General features: G+C 36.7%; 1 protein-coding gene across 4 annotated transcripts in view; it reads right to left on the bottom strand.

The window, feature by feature from the left end:
• Nucleotides 1–16,572, bottom strand: part of FAM21 (Family with sequence similarity 21) — a 1,354,861-nt gene that overhangs the window by 560,467 nt on the left and 777,822 nt on the right. For all 4 annotated transcript variants that reach the window (XM_090388854.1, XM_090388862.1, XM_090388870.1 and 1 more), the window contains exon 15: nucleotides 5,011–5,106. In XM_090388854.1, the coding sequence (XP_090244980.1) occupies nucleotides 5,011–5,106 (96 nt within the window). The remainder of the gene's footprint in view (nucleotides 1–5,010; nucleotides 5,107–16,572) is intronic.

Below are 16,572 nucleotides of genomic sequence, written 5' to 3'. Positions count from 1 at the left end.
TGCATATAATGTTTTGTACACAGGATGATTTGGAATAAACTTTATTTTAGCTGCATAAGATAGTTATTTGTTATTTTTTTTTAGGAGCATTAGCAACTAAGGCCATATTGCTCCGGGGATATGCGGTGGTCATTCCCTGACCTTTCCGCATCCTCCGTATTTGGCGGTCAAGGGCTCGAACCCTGGTCTACATCAAGAAGAATGTGCTACGAACTGCTGCTCATGCCCACCTGGCTACAGAGGTGCCACATAAGATAGGAGTTCTTGTCTTCTGAGGTGGAGTGGAGGTTCATAGGCTTCAGCATAGATACTTTAAACCGGAGAAGTATGAAACACTCCTAGGACTATACGTAGTGCATTACGGTGTATAGGGTCTAACCATCTTAAGGCGCTGGGTCTTGCAGAGCTAAAACTGGTACCCCGTAATAGAGTCTGGATTTATCAAGGTTCTATAAAGATGTAACAAGTGTACCTGTTTGCTCCCCACTTTGTTGCAGATATAACTGCAGAATATTTCAGATATATTCAGAATATTCAATTTCTTTACACGTTTGTTCTAAGGCATTTTATGTGATCTAAAAAGGTCAGTTTCTTATCAAGGGTTAGTCCAAAAAAAATTGTGCTGGATGTTATTGGGATTAGTTGTTCTCCGAGCTTTAGTTCTGGGTCTGGGTGTAAGTTTCTTTTCCGACAAAAGTGTATTCCAACTGTCTTTTGTTTAGAGAGTAGAAAGCCATTGTTTTGGGTGCATGCTATTACTTTATTGATTGTTGTTTGCAGTTGGCGCACTATTGTTCGCATATTTTGTGAGTGACAAGAAATGCTGAAATCATCAGCATAAAGTGCTGCATCTATGGCATTTGTTCAGCTATTGAGTTGAGATTTTTATAGCAAAAAGGATAGCACTGAGTACTGATCCCTGTGGTACTCCTTCTTTTTCTTGTATAAAAACCTGCGATAGTGTGGTTAATATCCTAACCTGGAAAGCTTGTTGTTGCTAAAAATTATGGATATATATTGGGAGATGTCCACTCATCCCAAAGTTATGTCTTTAAGTATTCCCTATTGCCATGCTGTGTTGTATGCCTTTTCTATATCAAAAATATAATTACTAGATGTTGCTTTCTTACAAAGGCATTTCATATGTTGTTTTCTGCTTTTATCATTAAGTCTAGAGTTTTGTTATTTGGTTTTTTTAGGAGCATTAGCAACTAAGGCCATATTGCTCCGGGATATGCGGTGGTCATTCCCTGACCTTTCCGCATCCTCCGTATTTGGTGGTGACGGGCTCGAACCCCGGTCTAATCAAGAAGCGTGTGCTATGCACTGCTGCTCCTTCCCACCTGGCTACGGAGGCGCCAAGTCTAGAGTGCACCTGTTCTTTCTGAAACCACATTGAGCTGTGTTTAGTAAGTTATGGGTTTCTAAAAACCATATTAATCGGGCATTTACCATATTTTTCAAGTATTTTTCCAAGGCAACTAGTTAAGTCTACTGGGCAATAGTGGTTCGGATTTGTGGTATCTTTATTTGGTTTTGGAAAGGCTAAGACTATTGCATGATGCCACTGATTTGGAAAGGAATTTTCTAGGTATATACTGTTATATGCCACGAGTAACGATATCAATGATTTCTCATCTAATTGTGTACCATCATGTATACTATTTCATCTGGACCCACTGCACTTTGCCTCATCTCTGAAATGGCTTTATTAAGTTCTCTGAGAGTGAAAGGTTGGTTATTGGCTTCTCTACTTTTACTGGAGAAATTTAATTTATATGTTTCTGTATTTGCTTTATGTTTTTGGAAAGCTGGTTCATAGGAGCTACTCCTAGATATTTTTTCAAATGTTCTACCAAGAGCATTGCTTATGTCTTCAGGCTTTGCTATATCTTTTCCATTCCATTTTATAAAAGGAGGAGAAATTCTTTGGTATTTGTTGTTTATTTTATTTCGTTTGTCCCAAACCTTCCTGCTGTCTGTTTTTCTAGTAATTGTAGGTGCAAAACGAATCCAAGATTCTTTTTTACTGATCTTAGTAATGTGTTTGACATTTGCCCTTGCTTTTTTGAAATGTATCAGGTTAGTTGTGGTATCTTCGGAAATGATTCCATGCCTTGATTTTCTCTTGTTTTCCTAGAGTACATTCATCGTTCCATCACGGCTTTGGATGTATGGGAAATTTGAAGAGGTTTTTGGTATTGATTGTTCTGCTGCATGGAGGAGTTTATCAGTTACATATTTCATTGCAGAGGCAATTGAAATTGCCTCTGCAATGCTCTTGGCAATTGAAATTGCCTTGTTGTATTTGTTGTTCTTCTAATATGGCCAGCTGATTATATCTTGCCCAATTTCTTTATCTAATCTCCACTTTGGAGTTCTTTCCGGTTGGCAAGGGGTCGGTTTGTTTGAAGTGATCATTTTCCAGTAATCTTTACTGGAAAATGATCACTACCTGCTGGATCATTGTGAACTGTACACTCCAGTAGAGGGTATAATGATGGAGTGCATATAGAAAGGTCTGTTGCTGTATTAGTTCTTGTGGATAGACATATATACATCAGTGTCCCATTATTTAAGAATATAAGATTGAGCTTATCTAGTAGTTTTTCTATAATTTGACCTCTTTTATCTATGTTTTCATTTCCCCATAGAGGATGATGAGGCCATTCCTATCTCCCATGAAAAATAACGGAGGCGGTAGTTTGGACTACCAGGTCTTCTAGATCTGTATAGCTTATATCTTGATTTGGTGGCAGGTCCATGGAGGCAATTGTTATATGATAGTTTACTGCAATTCATACTGCTATGACCTCTAGATTAGTCTGCAAAGGAACCTGTTGGGTAGGCATACTGGAGTCCTTTCTGTATATATTGTAATGTTTTAGTTTTATTTTTATTCTGAGGTTTAAGATATGTTTATTGCAAACATAGACTAATCGGATTGTACTGCAATAGAAGATCGTGGATATCTTCAAAATTGCTGCGGAATCCTCTACAGTTCCAATGTAAAAATGTATTCATTATTTGGTTTTGTTAGTATTTTCAGTTTGCTTTCTTGATGTTGTTGGCTTAAGGTTCTCTGATTTTTGTCTTCCTTTTTTAGGGAAGTATGGCTTTCCGGTATCCATCTACTCTTCCTCTGCAAAAATTTCTAGTATTGTTTCTTCCATCTGATTCTTTTTTTTCTACTTTCATGTTATCCATTTTATTCCCATTTACTACAGTGGTTCTATCTTGTTTTGTGGATTTGCTGGTTTCTCTAGTTGATGGTATCATAATGGGCGTGTTTATTGCCTGTTCTGCTTTTTGTTTTGGTTCAATGAGCAGTGAGCGTGCCCAATCTGAAATGGACTTTTTTTGGTGGGATCGTTACTTCTGTCTGTGTTTCTATTGTTTTATAAGTTTGTGTTACTTGTGCATAAGATAGTCTATTTGTTCATTGTGGCTGTATTGTTCTTTTAGCTTCTTGATATGTTACGTTGTTTTTCACTTTATATTTCTGTATTCTCTTTTCTCTCTTCCACTCTTCACATTATTTTGAGTAGACATTATGTTCTCCTCTGCAGTTGGGACATCTTGAATTTTGTGCTGTACAGTCTTGTTGGGTATGTTCTCGTGACCCGCATTTTGCATAGATAGCGAAACTTCTGCATACTGCTTGAGAGTGTCCGTACTTCCGACACTTAAAACATCGGACAGGATTTGGAATGTATGGTCTCAGTGGGCAGTTTAGATATCCAGCTTTTACAGTTTTTGGTGGTTTTTTGAGTGTTGAGGTCAGAATTATATTCCTCGTTGGGATAATTTCTCTGTCTCTTTTAATTGTTATTCTTTTGACTTGAATAACCTCTTGGTCTTTCAGCTCTTCATTGATTTCATCTTTGGGGACGTTGAGGAGGTCCCATTCAGTAATTACTCCTCTCGAGGTATTCATGGTGAAATGGGGAGTAACTGTTATTGGAATATCTCCAACAGTTTTTGGTTTGTCATCTCTACTAGCAGATCCCCTGATTTTAGTCTTCTGACTGTTTTAGGAGAACTAGCTATGCTTTCAAGAGTTTTTTCCAATTCTGAAAGGTGAATAACTTCCAATCGGTTGTTCATTCTTAAACTGAATAACTAGAAACAGTAGTGCAACTAGAGGGTGATCTTCTGTTCTTTGTTTCTTAGCTGTATATGAATCCATTTGATCTAGTTTTCTGCTAGTTTGAGTAGCAGAAACATGGTCTATGCTTGCCATGTTTGCTCCTTTTGCCCTTGGCTGGAGGACTTTTCCACCAAGATTTCCGGCCCCACCATGGGGAGGCAGGAGCAGTGCTGCTAGGAGGCCAAGCTGTTAGTGTTAGTTGGTTAGTGCTACTAAAATATATGAAAAAGGAAAAGAAAGGTGAGTTTCCTTTCTGCGTTCTGACTTGTAGTTTTCAAGTATGGAACTGTTTTTAAATGAAACTGTTGAGAGAAAGACAGGAACTTAAAACTAACGTTATTCACTTACCAAGAGCACTCTAAGTTGCAGTAATGTCGCTTGGCCTCGAAAAATGCTTGGCACCCGGGGCCAGCTAACATTTGTCATCTGCTACCCATATGCAGTAACCTTGCATTGCAAACCTTTGCTGGGGGCCAGTAAGGTTGTGTTCTTGGGATAACCTTACTTACACCAGATGAAACATTAAAGGAAAATGTTATATTGATAACAAGTACTGACAACTGTATGTGAGTTTTCTTTGGGCCAGGGATACTGGTAGCAGATGACAAATGCAGTAGCTTACATTTATCATCTGCTACCCATATGCAGTACCTTGAAAACCACCAAGAGATCTGATAGTTGCAAAAAAATTGTCTTAATAAAACTATAAAAATTGGCAGATACTGATTCGTGTGAAAATCAATTAACTGATTCATATGGACTTACTTTAGGATATTAATATTTTTTAAGAAAGGACACTACGAATATAAAAATGGCAATTGTTTTATAATACCAGAAGACAGCAAAGAATTAACAAGTACCTCAGAATCACTATCTTCAGGAGGCCTATGTGCCTTAATGGCAGGTCCAAGCTCTCCAGAAAGAGTTCCAAAAAGAGAAACTTCAGGTACAGACTGCTAAAAAAGATATCGCAAGATATCAAAAGTCACGATTGTAATATTTATTACTAAATACTATTTATAATGAAATAGCAATTAATTTTAAAATTCATTCCAATTACATTTTCATTAGTTCTTGTTGATTGTATATGCCTCTTCCTAGCTTCTACCAGTTTAAATAACTAATCCCTTTCTACTAATCACAGTTTTTATTTTTTTTTTTTATAAACTGTAATCCTAGCTAAAGAGGTGCAAAACTAGAATTTATTATTAATATCATTATTATCAATTAAATCAATATTAATTTTTGTAAAATTTTGGAGTTGTGATTCTACCATCTAATGGCAGCCATCAGAACTTTGTAAAATACAAATACACCAGACTCTCGATTTACTGGGACACTTCAAGACTCCAAATTAAAAAAAAACAAAAAAAAAACCCCCAAAATCATAAAATTCAAGTAATAACTAAAATAGGCATAAACAGATGTTTTGCAAGTCATAAATGAGCGACAAGAAGCAGTGTTATAAGTCATCATTAGGAGATTATTGTGCTATTATCATCTTGCAACCCCCGCTGTCTTCACACCTACCACTCAAAAAAAAAAAAAAAAAAAAAAAAAAAGAGAGATAGACCAAATGTTTAGTTTGTTTTAGTGCATCGTGTCAATTGTTGTGTTCCTTTGCATTGCAAAAGGACAAATTTTGTTTCATTATTTATGTCAGCAATGTCGGAAATTTATTTTATAGTAACTATTTTTTTTTTTTTTTTTTTTTGTTTAGAAATCACGAAAATGGTGGGCAACTGCAAGAGAATTAAACAAAAACTTTAAATTATTCAAAAGTTTGAAAACAGTGCATCCATTAAATCTCTAAAGAACCATTATAATGTTGGTGACCAAACCATACGTGTCATTTTAAAAAATAAAGGGAAGCTAAATAAAGGGTCAATTTTCAGAAAATTTAATTTTGACTGTTATCATCGTGTCTACTAAGAGAATAAGTGACAGCAATACTAGTAAATCTACCTGTATGAACTATAAATGCAGCCTTGATTTAGTCAATGGACATCCAAATGTAGTTTCACTAATATTGTGATGAATTTTGCAAATAATGCTATCATAAATAGCATTCAGGTTATTCTTTCGTGGTAGATTCATCTTGAATATTTTGATTTATACAATATTTTTTCAAAAATTGCTTGAAGACATGATTGTTTAACTTACTGAAAGGGATACTGCTGCTTAAAGGATGAGACAAATCCCTTGAAAATCACTTTTTCTCTTCTTTTGAAGTACACGACTTATTTAAAAGTAACTGCTGTGGAAATTTTTCCTTGCTTTTCCTTTGCTTGGCCATAATGTATGATGTTGTTTTCACATGTTGGTTGATCTGGAATTTTTTCTTGTGAGAAGCTTTCTTTTCACAAACAACACAAAATACAATAGGGGCATCCGTAGTAAAATCCTTTCCGTGACTGGCAATCCACAATTCCATACAAAGTTTTCTATCAGATTTAATTTTTGGTATGTTTACCACTAATGTTTCATTCAATGTAGTCGATAGCATGAGAACAAATAGGAATATAGCATTAAAACCGTAAGGTATTTTTGTGTTTATTTATTTATTTTTTTCTTTCCTTTCACTTGCTAGCACTATCTTCTCAGTTTGCATATTACCCTCTCTTTCTGGGACCCTTTTCCAACAGAAATACCAGTTTTTTTTTTTTTTTTTTTTCCTCTCTCTGCCACCTGCTGAGCAAGTAATACTTGTCAGTGGCCCCTTTTACCCGTTATTTTTGCGGCATTATCAATGTCCCCTGCACTATCCTCTAGAACCAAGGTTCCCCATTGAGACTTCTACATCTACTGGATTTCCACTCTTTGATAGTGTAATAGGGGTTTTTGCATCTTTATGTTATGATCTGGAAATTGTTTGGTCTCTTTCATCTCTTTCACTATTTTCATACAATGCCTACTTCCCTTGCTTGAAGGTCCTCAGATGGTACCATTTGGCTGAATGGTTATAATTCTCATGTTTACTACGTACAGTGTGGTTTACTTTCAAAGCATTTATTTCCTTACCCCTTTAATGCCACCCATATTACCTACTCTCTACCAGTGGCATTCCCTCAAAAACCAGAAATAAACATATTTCTTCTGTTTTCCAAAATTACAAGAAGTCCACTAATTGCCTCCTTTTAACACAAGCCTCGTCTTTCTTCTACCATATTCTTTCTTTCTAAAAAAATAATAATATACATACATAAACATAAAATCAACCATAGGATGTTATGTAAGATTTGGATCTTACAAATTTATTCCCAATGCCGATTTGAGAAAATTTCCAATGAAGATTTAATTGCAATATAATGACGTTACATAGTTACAATATCAACATTTGAAAAAATTATCAAGTTAAGGAATATACTGTATTGTTTGTAATATTTGTGTTTATATGCATTTATATGCATTTGCACATATGCATATAATCTGAAGTCTAATGATTAGTGCTGTGGCATATGTGAAGATTTTTACAAGTAGTCCGTAGATGCCTGTTCTAATTTATATAGTTTAAACTGTTATCACATATTACACCAAAAGATAGTACCAATCATGACTGGAATTGGCTGGAAGAGGATGAGTGATTCGGGTTCATGAGGAAAATTCTGCTTGTTACAGAAGTGAAGAGCAGTAGACTTCTGGCTGGATAGACTTTAAACATTTCATGTCACCCATACTTCATTATAATTTATTCAGATTTTAATCTCAATGGAAGAGTTTAAGAGATAAGCACAAGGATATGAATCAACAGTTTTCAAAATGACTTATTCCTATTGCAAATAACATGGCACTGAGAAAAAACACCTTGTGGGATTACTAATTTTAATTTATGGGCACAGGTTTTAAAAACAATATGCAAACAGAGAACTTGGAAGGACCTGAACTGAGAAAATTTTGGATGACATAGGGTAAACTGCCTGTTGGGTCAAGTAAGCTATAATATAGCCAAGGCTGATACTTGGAGCAATTCAAAGAGGTTAACTGAATGGGTATTATTTTTTAATTAATTAATTTTTTTTTTTGGTGGTACAGATAAAGCCTTACGCTTCACTGCACCATGTAGCTAATACTCTCTATTAATAACAGAGCCACCTTTCTAAACAGATTATAATTTTTTATTGATAGGAAAATTCTATGTTAAATTTGTCACTTTTAAGATGTGAGCAAGATTATGGTAGTGAATTGGCTTACAGAAAGCCTTTGCAATTCCATTGAATGGTGTTTGTTATTTTTCTTTGAATATAGAAGCCAAATCTGTTTGCTTTTCAGAGGAATTCTGTTTGCGGTGATCAATTTTCATATTTTCTTCTTTCAGGAAGGCAAGATTTTCTTCTTTCAAGAAGGTGTTATCACATGGATGTATCCATGTTATAACATAGAACATGTTGTCACATAGAAGAAAACATGTATCCATGTTATCTTCTATGTGATTCTACAGAACTGTATTTTCATCAAGGCTAGAAATGAATAGTATTCACAATGGTGGTTTCAGTTGGTATCTTCTTCACAGAAGTTATCGTTAGAGTTTATGGTGAAAGGACAACTAGAGGTCAAAACACACCACTCAAAGTGGAAAGAACATTTTTGATTGGCTACAGATGCAAATATTTCAGTTGTTTTAGTTAACAGATATTTTTTAGGAATGTAAGCACTGCAAGTTATATTAGAAACATCATCCAACAGCAATTTCAATTGCTTTAACAAGAATTTCATTTTCTGAGCTTTGTTGTAAATAGGGACATCAAAAATAGTATAGACTGTGAGCCGAGTGAGGAAATGAGGATCGAAAGGTGGATTTGAGGCAGTAAGGAGGTAAAAGTGAGTAAGGTGTTTATGATGTATTTATAATTGTGGAAGTGTCACCTCTTCCTTTCTATCTGCATGGAAACTGGATGGCCAAGACTGTAGATTAGGTTTAATCAGAAGGGGCTTGTTGCCCTCATGATTTCTCCAGATGATCTGTTAATCATTTATAAAGCAAGTGATTAAGCTTTTGCATTTGGTTGGTAAAAGTAATCTTAAATGAGATATCAGTTGGCTCCATGGTGAATTTAGCTGCCAGATCACCAAGTGAAGAGTGGGTGCAATACACCAGGTATGTGGAAATAGCTAGAAATACAACCAGATTTGATAAGTTTAATTGCCTCGGTTAAATGAACCAGCATGGTATGAATATGAGTAAGCAAGTGGGTATGCAAGCCTAGAATGGTACTAAGAGAGACAATGAATATGATATGATGGGATTTACAAATGGCCTTGGAATAAATGGAGAAAAGATGCTGCGTTTCAGCAGAAAAGATGCTGCATTCCAGAGGTACAGATTATAAAAGTTGGTAGAACAATAGCAGCATCAACATGATGGTTAGAGCCGTAGATTTCGAGCCGTTTATGTACAGTATATCCTAATTAATTCAATATCAGATTATTCAGAATATAATATACTTCATAGTTGCTACTATTCCCCAACTAATGATATGAAGTTTAAATGAGTTTAAAATACACAGTTTAAAATACATATGAATATGCATTTTGTAGAGATAATTCAAAATATATATACAATGAAATTCAGACTGAAATAGGGCCTGCAACTTGTAAATAGCTTGTCGAATATTGCTAATTGTGTGTCCTTTTCTTTACAACAGGATGAATGAATCTACAGACGTCAGTGATACAGCTCAACCGCTCGTTTTCCTTCGTATGGTTTTCGATGATTCTGCCACTACAGAAGAACTGCTGGGTATGGTTTTGTTAAAAGAAAGAACTATGGGTCTTGATATATTTAACGCATTCAAAAATTTTATTGGAAAAATTAAATTTCCAATATTTCCTTAGTTTCCTTAGGATCCTTAGTTTATTCTGAATTCAGACAGAGAAATTTGGAAGTTAATCGATACTTAAGTGTCCGTAGATTTACCGTTTGTAAATTGCCGCGATTGTTATGCGATACAAAATTTTCAAACTAGATAGCATAAGCTTAGCATAGTATAGTACATAATATAATATTGTCAATTAATCAGTAAATCTATTAATTTTGTTGAACTTAATTGTCAATTAAATTGTACTTTTAACTATATACATATAACGACTTAGGTTACGTAACATAAATAATTAATACTTAACTTGATACGGAAGTTATATAAAGGGATTTCGTAGATAACACTCGATACTGAAACATAAATATAGCGTTATAACTGTGTTGGGATACAAGTTTAGAGTTTCAATTTTGTACTGAAATTGAAATTTTATTGAAATTAAATCGAAATCATGACTCAGACCAGAGCAGCAAAGCGAAAGGCTCAAGCTAATGGGAGTGCTGTGGCTCAGAGGATAACTGAGGGGGGGGCAGTTGCCCTCTGAATCAAAGCCTTTTAAAATGCACTATTTGCTTGATGATTGTGGAGCAGTCAGGTACGGGGCATGATACTGCCATGTGGGATGTCTTTGTATGTGCGCGATGCAAGGAGTGTAAGAAAATCAGGCGACAACTCAGCATTGTTATGGGCCTATATGAGAGCTTGAAGGACAGGGTGGATGCCCTCGAAGGATTAAAAGTGACGGCCCATCAAGCTCTCACCTGCCCACACCAATGCCAGAGTTTGCACTTGGTCATCACGCAACACAGCGACAGCCCACAAGGCAGAATGTGCTGGTCCTAAAGGAACTAGTAGTTGTTGGTGACTCTATTGTCAGGGAAACGGGAAACATGCTTTGTAAAAAGGATAGGTGGAACAGGACCAGGGTATGTCTGCCAGGGGCAAATGTTGATTACATTGTAGAGCGGATATCATCTTTTAAGGGCACAAAAAGTGATATAGTTGTACACCCTGGCACTAATGATATTAAGAGTAGGAGACCGGCGGAATGACTTAACAAGTACAGGTCACTGTTGAAAAAAAGCCGTGAATTAGGGTTGAATTTGAAAGTGTCTGCAATTCTGCCCAGACACGATAGGAGGGAGTATATGATGAGAGCCCTGTCAATAATTTCGGCCCTGGAAAGATTGTGCAAGGTTCAAGGGGTAGAATTTTTTTCAGCCTGGTCTATACTTGTTAACAGGAGAGACTGCTTCTACAGGGATGGGATACACTTAAATAGAAAGGGTGCAAGAATGTTTGCTGATGCTATCTAGGCAGTGTTAGGTGGGTCAGAAAACTGCTAGATTGGGGGGATACAAGGACTAATGGATTAACAGTAGCCACTGGCGGAGGTGAAAGTGATTCTTGCACTGCTTCTATTGGAATGAGCAGCAGCTTGGAAAATAAGAAGCAGGATATTTCAGAGACTGCTGGGAGTCATTGGGGTACAAGTAAACACATGGGTTGTGTTAGGGTAGCTAAGAAAAAGAACAGTTGCATGTATACTTGTGTGTACACCAATGCTAGGAGTTTAGTAAATAAATTTGATGAATTTGACGTATTGCTCAAAGCATCAAAGGCGGATATTGTTGGGATATCAGAGACGTGGTGTCACACAGATATAAGTAATGCAGAACTGGAATTTGGGGATGAATGAATCTACAGACATCAGTGATACAGCTCAACCGCTCATTTTCCTTCGTATGGTTTTCGATGATTCTGCCACTAGAGAAGAACTGCTGGGTATGGTTTTGTTAAAAGAAAGAACTATGGGTCTTGATATATTTAATGCATTCAAAAATTTTATTGGAAAAATTAAATTTCCAATATTTAAGCTCGTATCAATAACAACAAATGGAACTAAAGCAACGTCCAGACATCTTAATGGATTCAGCGAATTGTGCCAAAAGGATGATGAAATCCCAGATGTTTTGAGTTACCACTGTCATCCACCAAGAAGTGTTAGCCAGCAAAAGTTTAAATACTAAAAGTGTTATGGACATAGCTTTCAAAATCGTGAATTCCATCAGAAGTCAATCCCTTCAAAGGGGACTTTCTGAAATGCAACTCGATGAAAATGAACAAGATCTGATATTACACACAGATGTGAGGTGGCTGAGTCAGAGTAATTTTCAACAGAGATTTCGAAATTTGCTGAATGAAATTTAAAAATTTGTTGATCAAAGGAGAGAGGATTATCGGCAGCTATAAGATATGGAGTGGTTGTGTGATCTGGCTTTTTTTTGGCAGATTTTACCAGAAAATTAAGTGATCTGAATTTAGAATTACAAGGAAAAAAATAAAAATGTAGGTGATATGATTAGTAGTATTTCTGCATATAAATATCAATTTCTGGCAATAGCTATGTATCTGAAAGAAAAAAAAAATTCCATCATTTTACAAATATGCAAGATAATTTGCAAAATGATCGTGTTTTTGAATTTAAAATTGAGAAATGTGTTTCTGAAACTGAGAAAGATGTGAATGATTTTGAAACCAGATTCAGTGATTTTAAAATAATTGAAGACATTGTTCAAATTTATTTCTTATCCGTTTAATGTCGACTCAGATACGAAACAAATTGCAGAAAAAAAAAAAAAAAAAAAACGCTGAAATTTTTCACACAGAGAAAATATTACTTGAAAACGAAATTATTACATTGCGAAACGACATCTTCCTAAAGCCAGTTCACCAGTAAAAGACTTTTAAAAATATATTTGCCAAGATTCTTGCACTACTTCTATTGAAATGCAATTGAGCAGCAGCCTGTAAAGCAAAGCAATGGGGATTTCCAGGACTGTTGGGAGTCATAGTGGGTCAAGTAAATACATGGGCTGTGTTACAGTAACTAAGAGTAGAAACAGGTGAATGTATACTTGCATGTACACCAATGCTAGGAGTATAGTTAATAAATTCGATGAGTTTAAGTGCTAGTCAAGACATCAAAGGCAGATATTGTTCGGATATCACAGACGTGTGACTGCTTATGTCACACAGACATAAGCAGTGCAGAACTGGAATTTGGGGAGTACAACGTGTACAAAAAAGATAGACAGAACAAAAAGGGAGGAGGGGTTATGCTGTTAATTAAGAAACACAAAATCTAAAGAAATGCATCCAACTGATGTTGGTGGACAATGCAATGTCGAATCTGTTTGATGTGACATAAGCACTAGAAAAGGAAAAATGAGTAGGTGTGTGTGTTATAGGCCAAATGAATCTGATGAGTATAATGAGCAATTGTGCAGAAAAATAATGGGCCAGTAAATCAGAGTGTCTTAATAATGGAGGATTTTAATTTACCAGAGATTGACAGGTATTAGTGGGTTGGTCAGTCACACACTAGCAAGGATTTGTGGATTTATTGGATGATTGTTTTCTACAGTATCATGTTCGGGAGGCAACTAGAGGGAGTAATACTCTTGATCTGATTATCTCTAGTGATTCTTCATACATCAAGAATCTGCAGATAAGGGAACCAGTAGGTGGCAGTGATCACAGTGTGCTGAAGTGGGATTTACTCAAAGAGGTAACTACCATCAAGGGTAAAGGGAAGGGTTATTGCTTTCGTAAAGGCGACTACGATGGACTGAGACAGTATTTAAATTCTATACAGTGGAACCAACTGATGATGTTACCAATAGCAAATTCAAAATGGGAAGCATTCAAAGAACTTATCTTGGAAGCTACTAGGCTTTACATACCAACTAAGAAATATTGTTCAAGGTTCAGGCCTAAATGGATGTCACATGAACTAATGAGACATATGGCAGAGAAGAAAAATGCATGGGATACATATAAATTAACATGTGACACAGAAGCCTATGATAGATATAAGTTGATCTGTAACCAAGTTACAAAGGTGAAGGCAGATTACGAGAAATCTTTGGCAAGGGATGCAAAGAAAAACAGCAAGGAGTTCTTTACTTATGTAAACTCTAGAAGGAAGGGGACGAATCAGACTGGTCCACTTGATATCGATGGTTCAATTGTTCATGATCCTGCTCAGGTAGCTAACAAACTAAATCAATATTTTGCATCTACATTCACACATGAGGAGTTATTCAGGAAGGGGAATACCATAGATGAAGTAAACACTGGCAGTGAGCTAGATGATCTTGTAATAATTGAGAGTAAAGTGGAGGAGAAATTGTTGAAGATAAATACAAGAAAGGCACCTGGGGTGGATGAGATCTATCCAGTTATATTAAAGGAGTCAGCAAAGGAAGTAAGCAAACCCTTAGCCATAATTATGAGAGCTTCCTTGGACTCAGGGGAAGTACCCATGGACAGGAGATGTTCAAATGTGACCCCAATTCACAAAGGAGGATCAAAGGGCGACACAAGTAATTATAGACCTGTTAGTTTAACTTCTGTTCCAGGAAAATTAATGGAGGTACTGGTTAAAGAAGCACTGCAAGATCATCTAGACAAGACTTCAGTTATAGCTCAGACACAGCATGGTTTTGTTAAGGGGAAGAGTCTTGCCTGACCAATTTGATTGGATACTATGATGCAGTCACAAAAGAACTGGATGCAAGGAATAACTTTGATATTATATACTTGGATCTTAGAAAGGCTTTTGATACTGTTGCACATGGAAGACTGCTGCACAAATTGGAGCAGTGTGGCATTGGAGGCAAATTGCTGCTATGGATAGAGGGGTGTTTGAGGGGGAGAAGACAGAGAGTGGTAATCAATGGACACTGCTCATCGTGGATTAATGTTATTAGTGGAGGTCCCCCTAGTAGAGGTAGCAAGATTATACACTAGTTGATCCGGAAGCCTCCTAGAGAGTTACCAATAGGATCGGTCCGGTGTACTAACTAGAGGCCGGCCTGCGAGGGTACAGCTCTAAAACAACATTTTAGAGCTGTACCCTCGAAATGTAAGGAATATTGGATCTCGCCACGATGTTCATTGTAACCGCAAAAGTCATCAATCATACTGCATGATGGAAGAGATAGGGAAGGGTTGATCGGAACTTAGCTCTAGAGACTAAACATGGGTTCCACCACTTCAAGCCTCCAATAAGCAAAGTGGTAGTATTGCACCGGTTGATGAGAGTCATCTACCATCTAGTACTGCCTGGTAACATAGAGGGGCGGCGTTCTTCCCTGTGGTCCTTGAGATTGTCACAGACATTCTCTCAGATATGCCAGACAAGCTGTACTTGCTAATTGGGAGTCTAAAACGCTGATGAAACTGATATTCAGGTGACACCCAAGCCAAGTGGACCCAATTTCGGCAAAGTCCGGATGGTCTGTGACAGCAAAATCGTCTGCTTTTACCTTCACGATAGTGGGACTTTTAGTAATCCTGGGTGCACAAGTACATGGTGGGTGAACACCCAGGTGTGAACCAACATAAGCATGGGGCTAGATGAGGTGCCCACAGGATGTTTTGCAGCATCATCTGAACATTCATTTCCTGAAATACCACTGTGGCCAGGGATCCAAGAGAAGATAACAGTTTACTGATGCTCATGAAGATGCATCAGCTTATGTCTTATGAGTTTTAATAAAGGAGTGTTAGGTGAGGAATTGCTTTTCAAAGCTAAAATTCCACTATGTAAATCAGTATATATTATGCTTTTATTTATTGACAGGAGTGATGTTTTTCAGAGCAAGCTTAATGGCATGTAGCTCAGCAGTATAACTGCTGCATTTGGCTGGAAGTGAAATTGAAACAATTGTAATAGGGAAGACAGCAGCAGCTGCACCCACCTGACTGTCAGACTTTGACCCATCAATATAGATCTTGGTAAAATGGGAGTACTTTTGTGTATGAGCAAAATGTAGTTTTTGGATGTTAAAATGTGCTAGAGAACCTTTACCCCATTGCTCAAAGTATCCATCAGAAGAAAGTGTGTAGGCAGTCTATGGGGATCCGGATCTTTTGATTCTCTGACAATATTATCAAGCTAAATGTTCCATCTTTCTATTAGATTCTGCAGTCTGATAGGAGTAGGCCATTTTTCTGGGTTAATTTGCATAGTGGGTTTTCCACTGAGGATCATGCAGTAGTGGCCAAGAAGGATGAGTAGGCAGGCTTTTAAGTTTAGTTAAGTAGTTCATCAGCAACATCTTTTTTTCTGATGGTAAGTGGAGGTTCATGAGCCTCAACATAAAGATTTTGAACGGGTGATGCACCTAGGACTATCCTAAAAGAAGAGTGTTGGATGGACGCAAGACAGACTAAGGTGCTCTCCTTAGCTGAGTCATAAACAGGTGCTCTGTAGTCTAGCAGAGATCTAATTAGGGACTTATATAATTGGAGCAGGTTAAAATGATCAGCACCCCACGATGTACTGTAAATGACCCAGAGTATATTCATTTTCTTTGTGCAAGTTGTTATTAGATATTTGATGTGCTGGAAGTTTAACTTCTTATCAAAAATTAGCCCTAGGAAGCGAATACTGTTCATGATTGGTAGAGAGTGATTCGCCAAGTGCAACTCAGGTTCGGGATCCATTCCCGAACCTGAGAAATGTATGGCTATAGATTTATGGTTTGACAGTCTGTATCTATTTTGTGCCATCCATAATTCAATGTTATTTATTTATAT

The sequence above is a fragment of the Mastigoproctus giganteus genome, chromosome 2 (assembly GCF_048544385.1).
Source record: "Mastigoproctus giganteus isolate SK-2022 chromosome 2, ASM4854438v1, whole genome shotgun sequence".
Classification (NCBI taxonomy): domain Eukaryota; kingdom Metazoa; phylum Arthropoda; class Arachnida; order Uropygi; family Thelyphonidae; genus Mastigoproctus; species Mastigoproctus giganteus.
Note: the sequence above shows the minus strand (reverse complement) of the source record. Positions and strands in the feature narration are given on the sequence as shown.